The sequence below is a fragment of the Dermacentor variabilis genome, chromosome 8 (assembly GCF_050947875.1).
Source record: "Dermacentor variabilis isolate Ectoservices chromosome 8, ASM5094787v1, whole genome shotgun sequence".
Classification (NCBI taxonomy): domain Eukaryota; kingdom Metazoa; phylum Arthropoda; class Arachnida; order Ixodida; family Ixodidae; genus Dermacentor; species Dermacentor variabilis.
This window is the reverse complement of record NC_134575.1, coordinates 23,181,375-23,205,345: the sequence shown is the minus strand read 5'-3', so window position 1 is coordinate 23,205,345 and position 23,971 is coordinate 23,181,375. Positions and strand designations below refer to the sequence as shown.

At 45.5% G+C, this 23,971-nt stretch overlaps 1 protein-coding gene across 11 annotated transcripts in view; it reads left to right on the top strand.

Moving 5' to 3' along the window:
* Window positions 1-360: 360 nt before the first annotated feature.
* Window positions 361-23,971, top strand: part of LOC142589816 (uncharacterized) — a 45,233-nt gene continuing 21,622 nt past the window's right edge. For 6 of the 11 annotated variants that reach the window (XR_012829970.1, XR_012829968.1, XR_012829969.1 and 3 more), the window contains exons 1-8: window positions 361-466; window positions 2,655-2,691; window positions 3,688-3,864; window positions 7,449-7,512; window positions 13,399-13,498; window positions 14,031-14,170; window positions 16,943-17,005; window positions 20,522-20,641. Coding sequence is in view for 3 of the 11 variants with exons in the window: in XM_075701395.1 (XP_075557510.1) it covers window positions 7,486-7,512; window positions 13,399-13,498; window positions 14,031-14,170; window positions 16,943-17,005; window positions 20,522-20,641 (450 nt within the window). In the remaining 8 variants the exon portion in view is untranslated. Of the gene's footprint in view, window positions 467-1,719; window positions 2,692-3,687; window positions 3,865-7,448; window positions 7,513-10,782; window positions 10,875-10,959; window positions 11,018-13,398; window positions 13,499-14,030; window positions 14,171-16,942; window positions 17,006-20,521; window positions 20,642-23,971 lie in introns of those variants that run through there. The other 5 variants (XR_012829973.1, XR_012829974.1, XR_012829972.1 and 2 more) reach the window with 3 other exon arrangements.

Below are 23,971 nucleotides of genomic sequence, written 5' to 3'. Positions count from 1 at the left end.
CTGCTTTCATCAACTAATGTACTGTTAGTAAAGAAAACCCAGGAAGGCCTACATCTGAAGAGCTGCCTTCCCTCCCGCTTTCCGACAAAATAGTTTACCTGAAGCATAGTCTGCTCTGAAAGTGTGCATACCGCTATATACAAACGCGTGGGTTCAGTTCGAAATTAGAAATAAATGAGTTGCAAGTAGCACTTCTGTGGTGCTGTTCCAGCCTTTATTTCTCGGTGTTTTCTAGTGCAAAAAAAAAAACTATATACGAATGCTTTGCCAATTCGCGCAAATCACTGCATTGACCTGACAAATGTGTTTGTGCGTCTTGTAGGAAGCATCGGCCAAGCAGGATGGTGCGGTGAAGTAACACTGGTGACATTGACTGTCAAGATTGGAAACTCGCCTATGAGCTCATCGACATTTTAGAGGACACCAACCAGGAGGGTCCGCACAGGCTCTTCACCATGAAATAGAGGTAAAATGATTATCAGAGATGCCAGCGTGGCTGTGTAGAAAATAACTGTCAAGGGTGGCAGTAGCTGAGATGCCTCAGCGCAAACAATGTATATAACATTGTATAGAAAGGCTCGAAGGGCCACGCATTATCAGCAGTCCATGAAGCCACACCAAGAAGCCTAACATCTATTGTCTTTGTGCTTTTACTACACTAGTATATCAAATGGGTCCTGTATATCAAACTCGGTCCTGTCCTTTAAAAATTTCCGGAATACTAGTGTTCCATGAGAGCACAGCAGTGACATAAATATGCTAAACTAACATGACAAGATAGCAACTACATTCCATTGTACTATCATACCACTAGAAGTGCATATGAGCCGCATTCATTCGCTAACATATCCTAACGAGGTTATCTTGTCTGTCGCCTTGTTCGCCTTAAATGCCAACTGCTACGAAACTTTCGACCATTTTGGAAGTCGTAGTTTCATATGATAAAATTTAGTCTAGGCTTCTTGAGCGCAGCTGCCTCCGGCCCTCTAATATTAAAGTCTCAAACGCGGCGTTCTGGGATTTATGTCCTAGAGAAACCAACTGGGGCACAGGTCTTAAGCACTTAGAAAACAATTGCCAGCCTTAAATGCCAACTTCCTTCCTTTCCTGTGCTTGATGTTGACTTCGCCAGTCTGACGGCATGTTCAGCCGGCTTCGCTACACTGGTAATTTATCGGTGACCCTTTTTCGATTACAACCAAACTTCCTAAAAGAAACACCGCCCATGTTGGCGATGTTGTGGTTCAAACAAGTACCGCTTCAGAGAGAATACCTATGTTGTCGAAAGACGTCAAAGGTGTGCGAACCACGGTACCTGTGTAAATTTAAACGCTATGTGCTATGCTGTTATATGCTAAATTCTTATTGCCTGTGCTCTCCATGCAATCTAACAAAAGGACGGCATTTCATAGAGCGCGGATTTCAAAGTGCACGGCTCGGCGCTTGTGTTCAGCGTATGGGGCTGAAGGCATGAGTGTCCGCGTGATCGCTGCGTGGATTTGGCCTCCAAAATCACGAGCAACAGGGCTCACACCTCTGATGGAGCGGCAGGACATGGCGAGCAACGTCGGGGTCAGAGTGGTGGGCCATGCCCTGACATCACTGGTCCTGATCTTGGTGATCTGGGCTTTGTCCTTGCCGTCCTCCTGGTGAACCTTGCTCGTATGTTGGTTCATGCCTCTGATCTCGTATACCTGTTCGTGCTGGCAATTGCTGCAGGAGAACCAGCCCACTTCCTGTCATTGCTGGACTTGCGGCGGCTGCTGAGCGCAGGCTGCATCTTTGGCTACGATTGCTATATACTAAAACTAGAATGATGCTGTGACTAGGCTTCGCCCCCGGCCTATGTCGTCGTACCTGAGCTTACGGTGTCGGGGCTTCTCCGGCATATATCGACCTCACCTCGGCGATGGGTACGGCCATGCCAGCAGTTAAGCTATATGAATGCATTGCGACCCTGACTAAAGCTTAAACACACGAGGACACAACTTATGTATTTCGCGTATGCTGATATATCTAGTTGCCTCGGTGATGCCTCGTTTATAATGTATGTGTCTATGCCTTCCTCAATGTTTGGCTGACCTGCACCCACTTACACAATTGTGCAGAAAAAAACCGGTCGAACTTATTGTCAGTGATCTGCTTTTTTCCTAACAATGATGTCCCGCCTGCCTCGATGGTATTTCGTTGGATCTAAACCACAACTGCATACCCCCCAAATTCTTCGACGGCGCTAATTGAAGCAAAGATTACAAAGACCCCAGATAGTTTCCCTGACCGCTATGATTATTCTTCCACCCAGCTGCTTGTTTTGATCATAGTGATGGGCAAAGAAAGAAGAAAGGATTGTTTGGGATGCTGGCCAGACCTTCCTTTCCTGTGCTTGACGTTGACTTCGCCAGTCTGACGGCATGTTCAGCCGGCTTCGCTACCTGGTAATTTATCAGTGACCCATTTTCGATTACAACCAAACTTCCTTAAAAAAATCCCGCCCATGTTGGCGATGTTGTGGTTCAAACCAGTACCGCTTCAGAGAGAATACCTACATTGTCGAAAGACGGTGCAAACCACGGTACCTGTGAAAATTGTTATATGCTAAATTCTTATTGCCTGTACTCTCCATGCAATCTAACATACTTCTCTGTTCCTTGCAGGAAGTCACTGGACGGTTTTGGATGTCCGACTTTGATGGTAGAGTAGCAACAAGTTTACAGGGTTTTTGTTTATGAATACAAGCTTAACATCATGAAAAGTGGTCCAGTCAGAAATTCAGCTTTGTACGCTAGCCGCGTTGTTCATAGACTGCGCAGTGCATATATAAGTTGAACAATGTCGGATGTCGATTCGTTCTGATTGATTAGTATTCCAATTACGGCAGGTGACAACAGCTCTACTGAAACTACCAGATGCAATGTAGATCATAAGCATGCACAGAAAAAAATGGCTACGAGAGGAAACTTCCGCGATGATTCGTCATTACTTGAGTGCCTTCCAATTATCTTCTGTCGATGCAGTTCAAGGAATAGACTTGGGCTACCTGGCACAGGCAGTTTTTTATTTCTTAGAACTGGTATACAGTCCTCGAAAGGTGAACACCAGAGCTCTTGTTGTCCAGGAAGCTGGAACTTATTATATATATTACAGGAACAGCACAAACAAACCGTAGCGAGTATTGCGGTCGCTAGAATTAGGAACAGTGCGCTTTTGATGAGCCTGCGTTCTGTATGCTGGCCGAATAAAGTTTCTTTTTTTGTTTGCTGCATTAAGTAGCTTTAGCGTGCCCGGTATGCCGGTTAAGGCAAGCAGACTGGGCGTTTTACTGGTAGAGCGGAGGCGCATACATGAATGGCTTGCACGGTGCGGCCACCTGGTCAGACTACACAAAGAGGTGTTACTGCAGTTACCAAGTGTATTCTACTTCGTTAATGCTGTAAATTTTCGGCAGCGGCGTAATTGTGGACACAATTACGTCACTGTCGAAAGCTTATACTAGCGGCAAAGTAGAACACTTGTTTACGGCAGTATATTATCTCTATGTTTGTCTGGTTGAGCTCTGCACCACGTAATGGCTGCACCATGCAGGACACTCACGTTTGCGCCTCCGCTCAACGGGCAAAACGCCCGCTCCGCTTGCATTTACCGGAATGCCGGACACCCTAAAGCTCTTCATTGACATCGAACGTGCAGAAGCGGGTGCTGCACCGCTACGCTGACAGCTTCAACAAAAGCATCTGCCAACTGAACGATTCGGTCTGGTGGAGGAGGTCCAGAAAGCCATCGTCAGCTTGGACCACAAGGACCACAAGGCTGTCGTCACGGTCATTGCTGGCGTCACCATCATCGTAGGGGCACTCTACCTGCTAGGTGAGGGAGACAAGCACAATGCGAGCAGTATGTGGTTCATATTTTAAGAGGGCGCATTGTCGAGCCTCCGTAACGAAGTTTCACTGAAGTGGCGTGATAATTTTGTAGAAAAATAGTTTGCTTGGTCATTACGTTGTGAAAGTGGAGTTATAGGCTCTTTAGGCTAACTGTAGATAGCTTCATGGACTATTTTGCCTCTCTGGAGATATATTTCATCGACACGAAACGTTGCCTACTGACAATGGCAGATGCTATATTGGCGCGCCAGTTATCCAGTGTTCCATATTGGTCTTTCGTGCTCTCTGCAAAAAGGTTAAAAAAAAAAAAAAAAAAGAAACATACAAGTGGTCACAAGACGAAAGGTTGTCTGTAGGTTTTGGATAGATTTTGCGAGGACATCTATGCGGGCATATGATATGTAGGCTCGGTGTATATCTCTACGAGTGCAAGAGGAAAACCGTGCTTGGAAGGCAAAGTTACTTGAAGTTGAATAAAAACTCCGGGGTCATAGTAAATGGCTGTTTTGCCACTATGTTTGATTTTATGAGAAACTGCGTGTAGCTCATCACGTAAAAAGCCAGTGCGAAATGAATCAACAACTTAAAACAGGTTATTGATACAGAGGTTGAAGGCAAAAGCCTGCACGCTCAAGAGATGCACGCTTTCTCCCCACTAAAGGTCGTGGGTTCGAGTGCCTTAAGTCTACCTTAATTAACTGTACCTTAATCAACTCGCCCGAACTAGCACCAGAGGTTGTGCTTACGAGTGATTTAAATATCAATTAACTGTGGCCTTTTTAGCATGGTTAGCGCATCGATGTGGCAGCGACGTGGAAGAAGGCGAGGACGAACGTGCGAGCAGTGTCACTAGCGATTTTCTTTACAACACAACGAGACCATGAAACATACAGATTTAAGGTTTCGCCTTAAATATGGCAATCGGGTACTACACGCATAGTAATCAAATAGCTCATACTTTGCCTCGTACTCTTCTTTGCAATATTTCGCACGAATAAGAGCAGAAGGCAATGTATGAGTTGCGTTGTGAAATATTGAAGCGAGAGCAATATTTCACACTAATAAAAGCAGAAATCACTGTATGAGTTGTGTTGTGAGATAATGAAGCGAGAAAATCGGCAGCGTCATGAAAGCCTCTACGTGAAATCGAGCTGACCATTTGTTACTGGGCCTAGCGGCGACAACAGTGCGCACATGTTCTTTTCCACGACGCGTCAACAGATCCCTGCGATTAATGCGTACTAAAATCGTGAAACCGCGCTGCCCTGGGCTGTGAACCATGCAGCTCGTCTAAATTAAGCGAAGCAGTTAAAGGCTAGTTCCCCCTAAGATAGTGTAATGCCGGCCCAACCCGCGGCGGAGGTGAAGCTGGCGTTAAGCCCTCCCCATACGTGGCCCGATCCCAAAGATAGTGCAATACCAGGCTGACCCGCGGCTGAGGTGAAGCAGTCGTGAAGGGTCCCACATACACAGCTTTGCCTGACATCCTTCTTTCGAGAGTGGAAGGGCACTGAGTTTTTGTTTAGCCACCGGGTCGACAGTGCGGCACGGATCAACATATATCAGTACGTTCCCCTTTGCTACTGAATAGAAAGTGTTCTAGGAACCGCTGAAAAAAAAAATCGTGTAGATGACGCGAAGCCCCATTGTCGCATTCGTGTAAACACGGCTCACGGCTACAACACCTGAACCTTAGTTGTGTCATCTACCAACCATGGCCCTTCTATCAACATGATGGTAAGCATATGAGACGACACAGCGCGCTTGAATATCTCGAGGAAAATGACGCGAAGCCCCATTGTCGCATTCGTGTAAACACAGCTCAAGCTCACGGCTACAACACCTGAACCTTAGTTGTGTCATCTACCTTCTATCAACATGATGGTAAGCATATAAGATGACACAGCGCGCGTGAACATCTCGAGGAGCACTCGGGCTTTCTCTGTTGGCTATTGATTCCTGCAAATTAGGAAGTGCATCAGGTAACTAGTTAAATATGGTGTAGTCGAAAATAAGAGTAAATTATGTCGGCCAGAAGATGCGTTGGTGAGATAAGTGGCCTACTGCAGTCTAGAACGACATTGAGCTAGGTGGTGCGAAGGAGCTTAGAAGGCATAAGGTGAGGTCAGATGGCCCAAGCTAAGGGTGGCTGACATGGCTGAGAGAGGTTCAGCGTTAGGGAAAACGAGTCTTATTATCTCAAAGCAGAGGCATTCGATAGCGTCCCTATGACCGCTGACGTGCTACGTGTCCTACAAATGCAATGTATTGCACTCGGTCAGGTACCTCTAAGCCCCTTTGATGGTGGCTTTCACAAAGTGCTTGTCATTTCCCACTTCTAAACCTCCTACTTTCCTCGCTCCTTTGTATGCTCAGTAAAGTTATCCATTGTGGTGTCGGGTGACAGCGACACTTGTTTACTTGGAACACATCCGCGCACCTGTTTTTGACAAAATGCAATGAAATATTTGATAAAGAGGTGGAAGCATGACCATTGAACGCAGTAGTTATTCATGAATGCAAAACTTATAGTGTGCACAACCTAGAAGTTTTATCGAAACAATGTTTAGTAGATTCCTGGTGACAAGGAATGGCTGAGGCAGATTCCTAAAATTTACATTCCGAGACTCAATTGCTTCTTCTGCTTTAGTGATGTGAAGGAGGGCCATTTCATGTTTAGAACTAGAGAGAACAAGCGAAGGGAAAATAGGGCCTAGTCGGTGTAGAGGGGCATGCGCGTAAGGTTATGATTTAACAGCATATATATTAAAAGCGTTGAAGTTGTAAAAGTTTCGAAACGTGATGTTTTACAGTCCCATTTTGCTATTTTCAAGGGTGACACCCATGTTGATAACTTTTGGTAATTTAGATAGCATCTGCATTCCCCTCAGAAGTTGCACTTGTGTGTAAAGCATTAGTACAACACTCATTGCCCGCATCAAGCAGCGTACGCACAGGCAAAACCCTCGCTAGCCGAATTCCACGAGTGCACACGGTCCCTTCGTGACAGAATTCTACAATAGTAATTTCCAGTCCAACCGATCTTTGTATGTTGATGTTGGGTATGCTTTTGTGCGTTGCTTGGACATACGAAGCTTGTGGAAATGAACTGCTGCACCTGGAAAGGTATTCTGTAACAAGTTCTGATTGGCTGGTATCCACAATGACCAGGTGCCGCGGCCAATCTGCACTTCAGCAACAGACGAAATGGACATGTCCACTTTATGTGGACTCTTACATAATACCTCCCCAGTAAAATTCATGCACCATCGGCCGTGCCTAGAATTGTGCCTGATTGGTGGCAGCGTATGATTGTGTTGTTTCGTTGCGTGATGGAGGGGTGAATAGCCTTCACTGTATGTCATCGTGGGTTAAGATTGAATACCGGCCAACCAAAAATACCTAAGTGTATTTGAAGATTAAGGGCTTAACACACTACAAAAAGAAAGCATCGGTACATCTACATTGAATGCCTTACGAACGTGAACAGCTGTGATACTCTCATATTGAAGCATGCCATGTGGCAACTCCCATTCCTAATCCTAAAGAACTTCTTTCGTTTTGCAGGAATTCGCTGTGCGGTTTTGGATGTCCCAGTTTGAACATGGTATTCCATTCAGGAAATTCAAGGGTAAGGCTGCAATTCCCTTTCGTCGATATAGAATCCACACCACACGAGGAAAGTGATACCGTCTGTTATACAACTAGTTTGTTATATCGGTTATATAGTCAGCCTTCATGGCGTATATTTCCCGGAGATATGCGCATGGCCATGACTGTCACCACTGGGTAACTGAGGCTTAAGGGGGGACGCGGCCCTTGAAAACCGAAAAATAGCGAAAAAGTCGATTTTTGAAAAACCATATTTTTGGTTTGTATGTCTCATAAACTACCTGTTCTGTAATTATCAGCACCTAATTCAACCGTAAAGTACCAAAAATAACGCTACTTTTGAGGCCACCGCGGCCCAAAAAACGCGCAAATGCCGAAATGAAGTCAAACTTCGCGGGCGCGCCATTCCCGGCCCATGCGGCCTGCCCGCGCCATCTTGGTGTCGTTTTGACCGTGGATTCTTTGTCTATATTTTGCCGCCTTGCAAAATGGCATCGTCGGCGCGGTTGAGACGCTATTGGCGTTTTCCTGCGATGTGATGCGGAGCGCTGATTGGCCGGAGCAGTGCATTCAAATCTCGCGGGCTAAGGCACGCCTGCCATTGGCTGCTGCGCGGGCAGCGGCTGCTGCTCAAATCTCGCGGGCTAAAGCGCGCCTGCCATTGGCTGCTGCGCGGGCGGCGGCGGCTGCTCCCTTTGTTGCCGCGCTCGCGTCGTTGTTGCCCCTTGCTCTGTCGGCCTCAACATGAGCTTGCGCGCTGCTCATCGCCTTGCGCTATCTTTTAGATTATTTGTTCAGCTTTTCTTTTTTCGCTAGTTCTTCGCTGCACGCGATGCCGGCAAAGCCCAAGACAGTGCAGATGTTCGGTGCACGGGAGCGCGATATGCGTCTTGTACGAGCATCGAACTTCCTATCTCTCGCAGCGAGTGCCGACTGCGTAGACGCTTTTCAGCGGCGGAACTGTGCTTTCGGCTGTCGCCAGTCGAAAATCCAACACACTGAGTGTGCCTGGAGCCGCAAGAGCTGATTAGAAGCTCCGCAGGAGCTTTCTAATAAAGAAACACATGTGTTCAACTTTAAGGCCTGTTTTCTCGGAATGGATTTTTTCGCTAGTAGTGGTGCTGGGGAAGGCGATATCTCAAGAACCGCTCTTCAGATTTGTATGCCGTTTTTTTTATTCTGTTCCTGAATGACTTTGCCAGGGGGTAACAGGCTTCTTTTTTTGAAAGCTGGTGCAGTTAATTTATAATAAGCAATTAATTTTTGATGGATGTGGTCATTACTGGCTACATCAAATTCAAAGTTGTCTTAAAAATTTTTGGAGGGGAAATTAAAGAAAAGGGCTCTTTAGCCCCCTGGGATATCTATCAAGGGATCATCACAGTGAATTTCAGCTTCCTACGATGTCCTGGCATTTCTCCAGGCTCTTCCTCAGGCATATACATGAATCACCTAGTTAGACCTCAATAACTCTGGAACTAATAAACATATCTTCATGAAACTTTGCAGTTCCTCATAGTTCAGTGGTGTGAACGTACCCTGAAAGTTTCATCTGGATATCTTAAAAAATAAGAAAGTTCGGTCTCCAGGGTAGCCTCCCCCCTTAAGCCAAAATGGCATTGCAACACCAATTGACTGTGAGAGTTATTACATGCATTGGTTTATGCAGCACCATCATGCACCATCGCATGATGGTACTGCCTATTGTTCAGAGGCCAGTGATTCCTAAATCGACCGCTTGGCAGAGATACGTTCACATTCTAATACAGTAGAACCCCGCTGTTACGTTCCTCACTGCTGCGTTTTCCCGGCTGCTACGTCGTTTTCATGCGGTCCCGGCATAGCTTCCATAGGATCCAATGTATAAGGAACCCCGCTGTTACGTCGTAGCTGTGAAAACGTTCCCGCATGATACGTCGCAACTTAGCACTCCGAGCCCGCCTGGGCTGAAGTAGGCAACGCGCTCCAGCCGCCATTTTGGCTTTTGACAAGTTTTGGCTGGGCTTGGCCGGGCTTGGCTATGGAACTGGCTGCAAGAAGCCGCACGCCAGTTCGAGAGGCCGCCACTAAGTGGCCATTCGTGAAAAATGCTCTCACTATCATCTCTGTGATTAGGGTCACCGCATGGTTGTTGGACGGGTCGACTCACGGAGGAAGGAAACTCGGGAGAGGCCCTCGCGTCACTCTTTGTCACGGAGGAAGGAAACTAAGGAGAGGCCCTACCCCCTCCGCGCGCTAGGAGAAAAGTGTGGCGGAAATGACGTATAGGTTCTCTTTTTTTTTTTGCTGCTTTTTTATTTTTTTTGCTGCATGGCCACGCCTTTTGGGCCACAATGGCGGCGTTGTTCTGATTTTTTGAGCGCTCACACGTGTTGCTCTGGTAGGTTTCGTGCCGTGGCAAAGACGCTGTGTGGGCGGGTTCGCGTTAGTCACCGTGTCTTGTTGCACTGTGTTACCTGCACCGTGCTCTGCCGGATGTTGCGCGAGCGCACGCGCTCCGCGCGCGGAACCACGCGCAGCGCGGCGTGGTTTCGCGAAAGATGTAAACAAGAGAGGAGGGTGGCACAAAAGGCGGAGCATCGCCATGAGCAACGCCAACTTCCGGCTTCACTTTTGCTTCACAAAGAGTGACGTCAGGGCCTCTCCTTAGTTTCCTTCCTCCGTGCTCTTTGTGAAGCAAAAGTGAAACCGGAAGTTGGCGTTGCTCGTGGCGTTGCTCCGCCTATCGGGCCAGCTCTCCTCTCTTGTTTACATTTCTCCCACGGCGCGCCGCGCGCAACCGGGCTGCTCGGACGCGCGCGCTCCGCAGCAATACTAAACAATCGTTAGCAGGTTAGCATGATTACGCCAAAGAGGGCAAAATTTCCCGCGGATATTCCTTTGTCCGTTGCCATTGCCGTGGCGCGGTGACGACGAGGAGCACGAGCCGCATGATGCCGGGGAGTGGCCAAATCCTAGCTTTGGAGAAGCCGTCGCGGCTCTAGACCTCCTCCGCAGGTACGTCGCACCTCACAGCGACGCTGACAGCAATGCGGCCTTCCAGGCTATTGAGAAACGTGTGGCGATTTCTAGCGAGCGAAAGAAACGGCAAGCCATCATTCTAGACTTTTTTAAGTCCTAAGCGCACTCTGTGGAAATAAATTGTCTATAGTTGAAGCTGCCCTTTTTTTCATTCATTTTCGGAGCTTTCCTCACTGTTGCGTTTTCCCGGCTGTTACGTTTTTTTTCCCTGGTCCGGTGAAAAACTTATGAACGGGGTTCCACTGTACGTGCTCAATCGTTTCTCTAGCTTCACCACAGCAAGCACGTACTACTTCCTTCTATCTCGCTTTATAAGTGCGTGAAGGCATCCTGATCTTCGAAAAGTAATGAGCTGCCGTTGTGAGTATTCATAAATTGTTTCTTTCCTGATTACGTTTTTTCCTCGTAAGTAGTTACTCATGGCAGGTTTCTTTTCCATTGCCAGCGCACATAAGAGGTTCTATGTTGCTGTGTGGCTCACACTACTGACTGCATACTTGCTGGTAAGCTTCCTAGTTTTTTCCTCCACTGTGAACCAAAGTTCTTCCTGTACAAGTACCTAATCTCCCAGCCCATTTACTAAGGAAGAGTCCTCAGTCGTTCTTCATAGTCAATTCCCTCACTTAAAGGCTTGTCCAGCCTATATCACCCTGCACAGCTTCGTTTGTAGTCTTCCCGTGAGTGCCCAATGCGAGGCGTCCCACTGACCTTGCAATAGAGTCCTGATTATGAGCAGTAAACAGCACTAAACAGTACGAGGAGAGGGACACCGACCACAGTGCGGTGGTGTGTTTGGCGCTGTTTCGACCGCTTGGCAGATGATACGCTGGTTGGTCCACGATACTGCTCGTAATCGTGGACCAACCAGCCCAAATGCCTACTCTTCTGGAGTCCTGATTGTACCCCTGATCTCAAGCAAACAACCACATTTAAGACCTAGAACCATTACACCTTTCCACATACCCCGGAGCACCTCTTATGTGTTGTATGCCCTAACGCTCCGTGCTTAATTATGGCTGCATCTCTCTTCCCCTTTACTGTTGTTTTTTACTGGGTTTCCATATATCTCTTGCCTTCGTTTATCCATATACCAAAGCATTTATATTTCTTTACTCGAAGTATTTTCTGGCCCTGTATTGCCACTGTCTATTCACTGTTTGCATTGAATATCATAACACCTGATTTTCTAACTCTAAATTTCAAGCCTAAATTCTCCCCTTCCTCTCCACATGGGATCTTCTCTTCGGATTTCTTTCACGCCTCATTTTCCTCAACTACAACCTCGTGATTGCCTTGGAAACATTCGGCTGTTATTTTTCGGATGTAATTTAATGCCACGTCCCCTTCCACTTTGTTTTCATCTTCGACTAGGATATGTTTATTGTTTCAGACTTCCTGCCTAATAGGTTTAGGTGCTTACAAAATATTCTAGTCGCGGCCTTCTTTTTCTCGGGTATTTTTGACAATCGACGTTCGCTTTCACCTTTTATCTTTTCTGGCACCAGTATTTGAACCGTAGACTCCACGGGCGCACCGCTCTGTGGAGTCTGCGATATTTATGCGCTGGCTTGCACAAATGGCGGACGCCGTCTCCGGTCTATGCATCATGTCTATAGGTTGTGCATAAGTCGTCGTTTACGATATTTACACACGTAATTTACATTGAGAAACTCAATTAGCTCAGTAAATTTCTTACGCCATACTGAGAGCCTGTATGGTTGGGTATGCGTGGTTCTGTGACACGGGGTCCTTAACGCTGTCGCTTCATGGCAATTGTGGCTGGGTGCTGCGCTTCGCCCAAGTGTGGCTCTGTTGTACGTGTTACACTGGTATAACAGTGCACGAGCATACACCAAGTTGCAACACGTCATGTGCTACATAAAATACAGGCTGGGATAGTGCAAGGTTCAGTGGCATTGAAGCAGTAGCTGTAGATTGCGGGCTTGGCCGGCTATTTGGCTGCGGGACCGCTTTCGCCAGTTATTGGTTACAGAAGGCTTACGGAAATGTTGAACTGGTGCACCATCGCGTGCCCAGAATTCTGCCGTAATCGGCGGGAAATAACTGGAGACGGTTTATTACGAGCTTGGAAAAGAGATGTTTACAAAACTATTGCTTGATTGAAAAGTGACATAAAATAAGTGAGTTGTCAATCGCGTGTTGCGCCGTCATGTGAAGAAGGGTGTGGCCAGCGTGATAGTCAAGATTGCCGTTGCGGGTAGCTTACCGCTAGTGTGTCCCAGCCTTTACGAAATCTTGTACGGACCACTTCAACCACTAGCTTATAGCGGAAACTAGCCTAACCTATCGAGGTTAGCTTGTTACTAGCCTTAGCGTTTGCGGTACGCTTGTAATCTCAAGTGCCTTATGAATTGAAGCTATTTCAACTCTTCTCCTGTGTTTGTCTTCTTCGCGCTACATTAAAATTTGACAATGAATACGGGCCACATATCTGAACTCGTTGCACATCTTGCCTTTCTTGTGCTATACCATTGTTCCGTAACATATGGACCAGTCATCCACTAACGTAACATAACCTAGCTGTTGTTTTTGACAGCATGCTGCTTTTCTTTTTGGTCCGCTATAGTGGTGCTTGAAACTGGCATAACGACCAAATCATACTAGGCACTGATTACAGAATGTTCTTACAAAACACAAAATAATACAACAAAATATTGCAACAAAACTGAGATTGGGTATCATCAGCTCAACTTGTCAATAATAGCGCTACACATTGTGCGAAGTCAGTAGCACGGCGATTCAACAATACTTGAGTCGTAAAATGACAACCAGCGCCAAATTTGTTCCTCTAGCATTTTTGCTATGAAATTTTGGTATTCACTGTGTACAGTCCACCTACATGAATGCTGACATTTCTGTGCAGACTCCTGCGTCGGGGGAAGCAGGAATACTCCTTGAGCAGTGGCAGTTTATTCACATGTATTGGCTGCGGACTCGTCACTACTTCCCTGCTGTCACCATCGGTTAGTATATGCTACAGCGAACGTAGATTTGCAGAACGCGACACCTCTTTTTGAGGGTTTTGTACATTCATTGAGACACTGTCTTTGTGGTCGAGGGTGTTTTAACGTGAAGAATTAGAAATAGTGTCAGTGCCAATGATCTGACTTTTATTTAAATAAAAAAAAAACTGGCATGCTACAATGTTTTACCTTCGTGCAAGCACCCATTCAATTATGCAAGCATGCCGGCATGCTACACTGTTTTAACTTCGTGCAACCACCCATATCGATTATGCAAGCATGCGAATTGCCTCCCGCTTTCCAGCTAAGAAATCTCATAGGTGACGAATAGTGCGCTCTTAGTGCGCATACCATACAATGTCTTCTATATAATGCATATGTTTTGTATCAAAATATTTGCGTTGCAGGTAGCGGTTCGTTTGTATTGTACCCACCTTTCTCTATCCGTGTCTTCTAGAGCGAAGAACTGTATAGGAATGCTTAAACAGCTCGTTTGAATGAGCGCTTTGACCTGAAAAATTTGGTCTCGTAGGAGGCGCCGGCCGAGCAGGATGCTCCGGTGAAGCAGTCAAAATAGTGACGCGTCATGGTTGGAAACGGCCCATTGAGCTCATCAACATTTTAGAGGAGGCCAACCAAGCTGTGCCGGCTGAGATCTACCCCACAAGAGAGGTAAAATAGTTTGTAGGATGCAACAGCGCGAAGAAGCTTCTATTTAACTTTGTATCAACACACAGGAACAGCAGCCCACGAACAAGGCGATGTTTTGCCACAAAGGAGGCTTAGGAGTTAAAAGAAGCCACACAGAGAAGCCTAATAGTATACTTTTTATTACCAATTTACTGCCAAAACCATTTCATTCTGCCAACGGTATACATGACAAGTGTCGTGCACTTGTCATATTTGTGGTACACTTGATTCACTAAACAATTTTGAGATTATGCCATCTTAGTCATGTATATGCCATGTATATTGCATGTATATACATGCCACCAGTCATGTATACCGTTGCCAGAATGAAATGGTCTTGGCAGTAAGATGGTATGGTAAGATGTTTGTTCATGGGCTGCAGTTTGTCTTTTCTGCCTCGAAGGCCAACTGCAACAAGATTTTGGACCGTGTAAGAAAACTAATATAATAATAATTAAGCTTTCTTTTTCTTTAAGCGCAGCTGATTCTGAAATCGTACGGCATGCTGGAACTCTCGTTTTAGAGCGACCAACCGGTGCACACGTCTTCAGCTTAGGGGCTATTTAAAAGCTTTAAAGAAACGCCCATGCGCCCCCGTGCAGATGGTAAACAAGCGAAGCCAAAATGTGCGGTGCCGGTGTTCACGTCGAGCTGCTGTGCCTTGTGGGTTCGAATCACCAGACTTAGGCGCTGGCTGTCTCGCTCTGCCGCGGCGGTGCCGGCGTAACATGACCGCTTTACCTACACTTTATCTGAACGAGCTCGGCTGCATGAGCCGACAGATTGGGCCGCCATTAGAGTATTGGGCGCGAGGCCTACCAGGGGAGATGCGGTGCTGCAATCGTTTTGACATGCAAAATTGGATCACGTGATCCCGCCTTGCTCCGACCGTTGCTCCGACGAAGGGAAGCGGGCAGCTTCAGTTCCATTAATTTATTTTTATTTCAATTGTTAAGTGCAAGTAATTGGTGTCCTTGTTTGGTTCTTATGATGTGATTAATAAAAATCAGGCCCCTCGGTTAAACCCCCCTTCTCATTCATAACGAGGGTCTCGAATCCGGCAACATCGATGCCTTCAGGTAGCACGTGTGGGTTTAATGACCAGTTGCCGTCACCCATATAGGTCGCGTACTCGTGATGCCTGCGGCAGAAAGGATGTTGCACATCTGCCGCCAAGATTTGTGAATGGTCGCGCTGGCTAACAATCCCAAGCTTAGTTGTAGTAGTAACTCATAAATACCCCAGAAAATGGATGCGAAGACGGCGCCGCGGTAGTTCAATTGGTAGAGCATCGTACATCTAATCAGGGATCGTTCCGCCACCTCTGGCAAGTTTTTTCATCCACTTTACGGTCCATTAATTTCTTTATTTCAGTTATAGTGTATATAATTTCCCCAGCATTGTCCTTGGTGTCTTTGTTTGTTGGCTTCTTATATGCCATTGAAGTAGTTTGGGCTGCCAAGCGTGCAGTCATAGAAATTCGTCTTGTTCTTTGAATACGCTGTGCATTGAATAAGTGCATTGAATACGCTGTGCTTTGAATACGCTAGAAACACTGTGGTGTATATAATTCTGTTGCTGTACCAATGTTTATTGATGTTCTCGTGTCAAAGTGTTTTTTGAAAATGAAATTGGTATTAACCCAGTAGTCGCATGTTGTGAGGGACACTCAATAAATCCTGCACAAGTCAGCTTTATTTCGATGCACTGAACACTCCATTCAAAGCTGAGGTGCCGTGGCATAATTTGGATAATCAAACATCGCGCGTCAAGCCGCACAGTGGCTTCAGCTAAGTCGATTGTAGCAATAGCATGGCACATTGAAGTCAATAGATAAATAAGCGTGGATTTTTATTTGTCGCCATTCAGACGTGCACTGTGAGTAAAAAAGGAAAATTTACGCGCACTAAAGCTTCACAGTATATAGGTAAAATCTGTTACGCTGTATTGGTAACTCGATAGACGTAGCTCACCGACTCGAATATACAAAATGGAGACGAAACAGAAACGGGAGAAGATTGAGCTTCAAAGAGAAGCTGGACGGTTGTCTACGATAGATAACTCTTATCTTCTGTTTACCAGATAGGTTGGATTCTGCTTGTTTCCCTGCAAGTTTCCTGCATCTGCGCTACATGTGCATAAATTTTGTCACTTTCATGTATGGCTAGATCGGCATAGCTCCTTTTAGCCTGCCATTTAGTCCTGAAACTGGGGTGGGTATTGTCGCAGAATACGGCATGAGTTATGTAACAGATTGAAAGTGCAGGCATTACGACTGTTATCGCTGCGGTAGTTTGTTTTTGCTTGTTTGCTTTGTTTTTGCGCTTGTTTGCTTTGTTTCTGCACTTCGTCGTCGTCGTCTCCTTCTACAGCTTGCTTCGTTGCCACTCATTGCTTAAGGGGGTATAAGCCATTCGTTGGCAAGAGAAAACTACCGTCATCACAATCGTCATGCTCCGTTTCCGCTGATCATTCCAGAGTCGTAATGGGAAGGCTGCATTGAATTTATTTTATTCACAGTAGTTATTCATGGTGCATGACATTGTGAAAAACAATGAAAGAAGTGAGCACCAGAACTGCTTGTTGGTTAAAACTTCATGTTTTCCCTTCTGTGTGTGCTGTAACTTGCAGCATCTGAAAGGGTTAAGGGCGTATGAGCCATTCATTCTTACGTGACGAATGCATTTAATAACAGAGGTGATAGGAAAATGTTAATACTTACCCATTCTACTGTTGCATGTATCGCTGTTCTAGCGTCCTGCAACCATCATGATTGTTTTTAGTCAGCGGTGCCCAGACTGCGTTCAATATAGAAAGGTGAGTATACGTGATCTTTATTTATTTACATAAACTTCAGCCCAATATAGGGCTCTTGCAAGAATATGAATGGCAATAAAGTTATCTGGGACAACCACCATTTGACTGCGTCAGAAAGTTATCCTGTAAATGTAACGTATGATTGCTTGATCATATATTTCAAGGCGCGTGTGTAAACAAAACATACATGTGCAAACTGTTGCGTCAATAAGTGCTGTACGTGACCCTTCCTTTCTTGTCGAGTGTTAACAAACTAAGCTGGTCGTGTGCACTTGAATTTGAGGTGAAACTGATGCTTGAAGGTGGCCTGTTCATCAGTTTTATGATACTGATTTATCAATTTCATTGACAAAAGGCGATTGTATGTCAATGGGAAAATATGTGAAGGGCAGTGGCAACAAGGCCGTAAAGAGAGTTTTATCTGCCAGCTTAGAGGCGCTAGTCTCGGGCCTTCATTAGTTTCACTAACCCTGTACGCCATACGCTAACCTTACATTACCTAACCTAAAAAAGTTACCTCGTCTCTCTTTGTGTGTTTGCACGGTAGTACTATTCGCAGATGTCATACAGACAGCTTTGAACCAGCACAGCTGAAGTTTTCTTAAATTCAGTGCACCATTATTTCACGTAATCACATGAAGCACATTGATCCAGTAAACTCAAAAATCTAACCTGATTAGGTCATTGTCTTGGCCCCTTTGTATCTAATGGTATCATGCAGCTTGCGTTATGCAGTAGTAGGATGCGGTGCAACAAATATAGGATTTGCGTATGCGCTTTACAAATGTTAGCAATAGCAATCCATACGGTCCTAGTAGTACCAAAAGCATGCTAATGCATTAAGCGTCCATCATTCCAATGCACCATGCACCGTGGCACTGTTGTGTGCAATGCCAACACAAACTGATAACAGGCAGTTGCCTATTCATCACTGCTTCCCTGCAGTCGCCAGTGATTGGTATCCTGTGTCACCTACTGCTAGTGACGCACGCATCGCAGCATCGCAGTAAGCTGCTGTAATCTGTGGTCAGTGTCGATTGCACACTTTACATGGTGTCGACTTAGATGTCAGGACACTTATTTATTAAAATGTTTTGACGTACTGGCAGTGTACTAATGTTACTGTGAATTTGTTAACGGCAAAAGAAACTGGCATACGTGTCCCTTATTGGCATAGCCGTGTGTGCCATGAGTTTGGCAGCATTCTAGCTTACCAGAAACGTAAACATGAGCCACCGTGTTTGTGGCGCCCTGTCGTGGCACAGATTATAGCCACAGGTAAACAGCCTTACCACAACCACTAAGTACACTATATTTGCTTGCAGCTTTAAACGTGCCCAAAATGCTATTCGTGTTAAAAAGTGACACCACCTTTGGCTTGGCAAAAGCGCTAGGCGAGACTTTCCCAATGAAAAGCGTTCCTTGTTACATTTACCTCTGTGAGTGCTCTAGGCACATTCACTTAGTGGAATTTCTCAACTTAGTCTCAAGGCATCTATTCCGAAACGCTGTTGCGAAACGGATTGCATTTCATGCAGATCCCGCCAGCAGGGCTTCACGAAGGCTTTGTGAAATATTTCCACACAAGCTAATAATCACACCATGTGCACAAATGTGCAAATAAATCGCAAAGGCAGTGACGACCAACAGGAGACCCAATGGTTTCGTACAATACGCAATCATCGGCGTACATTTCAGGAGTGATGTGGACAGGTCATGAATTTATAACAAAAGCACTAATGGGCAGGGCCCTGCAATCACCCACTATGGAAATCCCAGAAGAGACAACGACCACGGAGGGATCTGCTTCCAACGGCGTACTGTGATAGCTTGCATGAGGACCATTGCTGTGTACACACAGTGTCCTCATGGCGCCATTCTGCAGCATGTGCATCGCATGCATCACGATCGAGGCAAAAACCTACTGATGAGCCGTTTTGTCTTAGTGTCACAGCAGTTTGTCTATGGGAAGCCAGTAAGTTGAGAATAACAATAATAATTAAGTTAATAAGGTGATAAGGCGATAATCGTGCTCATCAGGAGCCGCTATGTGACGTGGCTATGGAAAAATTGTTTCAGAGAAAAATTGTTATAATACGCCAATTTTACAATCTACGAAATGTTAAAAACGAGAAGGTTCAACGAATTGAAGCTTCAAATTTATAACTTCAAGGTGAACAAAATTATGCCAACTGCAATTGACACATCTCCAAAGGGGAGAAATGCTTACGCTTGTGCAGTGCTCCGAGCTGTGTACGTCATTGTGAACGCCAAGGTGAGTGCACTAGCAGCAAAAGCATTGATGAGCGCAATGACTCTTAAAATATTGCAGATATGTTTTGAGGCACTTCTGATTGGAATACGCCGCATGTTTGAATAATGTTTGCAAAATATTTTAGTAATACACATGCAATGGTAGACGGTTGTGTGTTTTCGCTCAGTGCGAATGTCACAACTGGAGGGTCCGCTTCTTTCATTGTTTTTCACATTGTGTTGCACCGAGCATGGTTTTGAAGTGGCCGAATAGGTTAACTACTCACTAAAGCAGGTAAATTAAGCTATATTCTGCAGCTGTACGCTTTTTGATTCTGAATATCGGTTAAATGTGGTGAAAGTTAGTTTTCGATCAGCAGACTTAGTTGACATTTTAAAGGGGAAAGGCTATCAAATGTCCGCGTCAGGTGCCCTCACAGATAATGTTTACAGCACTGTGGTATGCTCCCTTAGTAGAGTTTCTGTAGTAGAGTTCTGTTTTCTAAACATTGCGTCAAAATGTGGTTGTCGTTTTTCAAGATAAATTTTAGCAGTACTTACTTGAAAGTTGGCTCAACACAGCAGTGAGCACTGAGTGAGTGAGCTGGGACATGGCTGGCGTGAACAGTGCTCATTCATCAAAGTAACGGTGAGAAGTAGAAAGGGTTGCTCTGCTTATTGAATAATTTTTCTGTGGTGGTGACAGCATGTGTGGAGGACTTTGTGCGTATCATAAAAAACATTTTGATCAAGACGATCAGTGAAAAGAACTTCCCAATCTTTACATAGTGTTGTAGAATTTACAGAACGATAAACTTCACTCTTAGATGCACAGGTGGCACTGAACGAACGATGAACATAAGCATGCGTTTGACACGCAAGGTTGGACTGTTCTTGTTGAAAGGTTTCGGGAATGTATCGACTAAATGTGCGTCTGATTTTCAGAATAGAAGAAAATTGGTTGCAGAAACGTTCCAATTTTTATAGTGATTCGCGCAATCTTTTGGAGCTAGCAACTTAGTCCTGAGGTGATGTTAAATAAAGCCCCGATGGCCATAATAGATACTGGTCCATCCAACACGTCGTTCCTCATAACAAACTAAATGGAATTTTGGCAAGAGACCACACATTTAAATGTTGGCTGATCAGAAGTACTGATTTCGCAGAAAGACAACCAGTGCCAAACTGCCCTCTAGTGCCGGTTATATGAAACATTTGTTTAAAGCGGTGTACAGCTACTTAAATGTTGTCGTTTATCTGCAGACTGCACAGGAGTGGAAGACCACTTTCAGAATTCGCTGCGAGAATTGTTCTCGTGCGGTGCCGTTGCATACTCGCCAGCGATGGTTCCATTCTTCAGAGCCTCCCTCCTGCAAGCGGAAGGTGAGCAGGCCATGAGTGGAGTGTCGATTGTAAAATACTAACTTTACCTTATGTAAAGGACCTTATGTAAAGGATTCTCATCCTGCGAGACACTAAATGCGAGTGCTTGATGCTATACGATCTTTTCTTGCACGGAGTAATTGTCCCTGAAAGATCAGTAACTATGCCATCTACAACTATCTCTATTTGCGTCTATGTCTATTTTCAAATCTCCAACGATAAATCTGCTACGAATGCATACAATTAACGAGTGACGTTGGAAGACCGCATTTTCGGTTACGAGTGCGAAGAGGGCAATTCTTCATGACCCTTGATCGGAAACATTCATGCCTACAAAACGGTACTGTTTTGACATCCTCAGGATGCAACGCAAATTTTATAGAATGTCGCATTTTACCTCCGAAGCACAGGAAGTAACTTTGTGACCTGTTAGAACGATTGGTCAGCTTGCACGAAAGGAGCTTTCGACCGGGCATCGAATGTTGACAGGGTTAACGAATATGCGCCAGTAAGAGTATATGTGACAACACGAACGGCATGTCCAAGTTTCACCACGTCATGAAGGGCATTGGCAATTGCTTTAACTTGCTGATCTGGAAACCCTGACTCAGTCGAAGCAATTGTCAAAAACTGTCTGAATGTGGAACAGCCCTCATACTACGCAGCATTTCAGGAGGCTACCAAATATGGCCGCGACACCTTCGTGGGAAGACAAGGCACCTGGAACTTGCCTGTCTGGTCAGTAAAATTTGACGTGGGTAATTCGTCGCGAGCGGGTAGCCATGCTTCCGGCCACTCCTTGTCAACATTTCCAGGATACAATTTCGATGTCATTTTGGATGCTGTGGTCAGTCGGGACTGCCCAAATACTTTTCCCCAGTTTCCTGCCTTAAATCGACGTCGTAACCAGGCAGACGGGAGTTAACCTGACGACAGGACAATCGATTCCTTTTCACGGCCTCAGCCCCTCATCATTGTCACCCAAGGGGGAGTACAATTGTCCAGAACCAGGTCCTTGCCATTTCAAGGGTGAAGGGGGTGCACGAGCACCACGACGGTGGCACGAGGCGTGACAGGGAAGCATGAAGCGCTCAGCCAGTGAGTGACCTACACGGCAGTGCCGAAGGAGAAAAAAAATCGTGAACCATTCCTCTCTGTGATAGTGGGTGACCAGCGAAACTCTGTAGCACGTGACAAGAGGTGGTGCAGTATTCGAAGAAAGGTACGAAGACGTCTTATTGGTGGTCGTGTCGAAAAGTACGCACACACACCTTTTTTTTATACATTCGCGTCCATTCACGTTATGCATTCGTTACAGATTCGTTACATACATTTGTGCTTTCCTTTCATGATATACTAAGTCAAAAAACTCAGGTCGAAATCACCGCACCGGCACTGACTGCCATTGGGCCAATGCCGCCAGCGCATTTCTGGATCGAGGGGCAATATGAGGACGCAAGCAAGATAAGCTGCATCACCGCAGTGATTTCCGTCACCCATCACGGAAATCACTGTACCGACTGGCTGTGGGCCAATGCAATCGCAGGAGAGGAAGTATGGGAATGCTGGCACTGTGAGCGCCATCGGAGTCAGCTAGGGAAGTGGAATGAGCACGAGGGGCAGTATGGGAGCGTTGGCATGAGCGGCAACAGAGGCAGATGTGAAAAAGACAAATACGCGAGAAGGGGTAAGAGCCATTGCTGATTGTAGCTTTTGCTTTTGTACACATTAAATTTCACGGAACCCTAGCCACAAGCAGTTCTCACCGTAAAATGATTCAGGAGCCACGCACTGTGGGATTCAATGTAAGCGAAGCTTTCTGTGTTGGTTTTGACTGATGATCACATGGTGCCAGCAGGCGATCATTGAAAAAAACCTTGTTGCTTATTCAAAGCTGCATTCAAATTAATATGACAAGGAATCAAATTACCGCAATGCTGGCATTGGTATGCCTTGCTAACGGTAGCTGTGGCACATGCAACTAAGTTGTGAAGTTAGCGCTCTATTGATTTCTTTTTAACAAAGTGCCACAGGACCCTGTAGAAACGACAGTAGGCGAGGACAAAAAGAGCGGCAGCTCCAGGATGGATACAGAAATGCTTGCAATCCATAATGCACACTGACATGGGTATTCTAAGTTGTAGAAAAGCATCACACCTCCTGCAAAGCATAGCTTGCGCAGTACTTTTCGTAATTTCTTCCTCTGTCACACAAGTGCAAAAAACGGTGTAAAGATCGAATGGCTGAACCCACAGTCTATTTGTTTTTTAATGTAGTACCTATCAAACTTTTTAATAATTCCTGGCATAGAGCATTTGTACAGATGGATTCGTCGAAAGTTTTGTGAGGAGCTCTCATTGCATTTATAAAAGGTGTGTGCGCTTTATTGTTTATCCAACTGGAGCGTGTGTCCCAGAGAAACACCGTAGCCTGTTAACTGTTTTTAAAACTTCACCATAAAGACCCCGAACTTAGCACAACAGGGTAAAAGACCACCATTACACATTAAAAACTGTCTGGCGACACCACACATAAGACAGATCTCTGTGTGGTACAATTCATCTCTGGACCTGATTGTGCCGAAATCATCATACTGGTAAAGAGTGTGGCCGTTCTTCAGTAACCGCAGTTGCAGTCGTCATGCGAAAGGAAATCATCTGACGTTGCTCAACTTTAAGTACCAGGCACTGTTTCTTGATTAATTGTGGTCGATGCAGGATTCTTCTGGTAGTGGCAATAAAACTGTGTTGCGCTCTTCATTTGCGTCGCCAGAAAAGAACCAAATTAAAGCCACCTCCTACTGCCTTTGCACTGCATTGAGCTTTGTCACCACAGTGACACTCTTCCGGTGTCACTGTGGCTACAAGAGCTGCTTCTAGTTCATAGTTATTTTCCGTGGTTATTTTTCACGTCACCTTAAATGTCCAAGATGACGTCGTCTGATAGCAGTATTCAATTACCCTGTATCCTCATTCCTAGATTGCAGGTTTCAGACCCGATAGTTTCATTTTCATTGAGAGGAACCGGGTCGGTAAACATTTCTGCCTTGATGCCGGGAGCAAAGTGACCACGAGAGAGTGATAGTGCACCTCCAGAGTGGGAAGGTGCATAGTTCATTTGTCACCGCGTTCGCAGTGCATTACACGGAATGAATTACTAAGGAATCTCAAAAAAGATAGCAGTTTTTGATACATTGTTATCGGACCTTTTTTCGTGTAGTGCAAATTTACAGGACATTAAAGACATCAGAAGCATCTGTTTCCACTGCCCAAGTTCAGTTTCTAAAGGTGGCGTTTTTGCATTTTGTGCCCATCGAAATGTGGCCGCTGT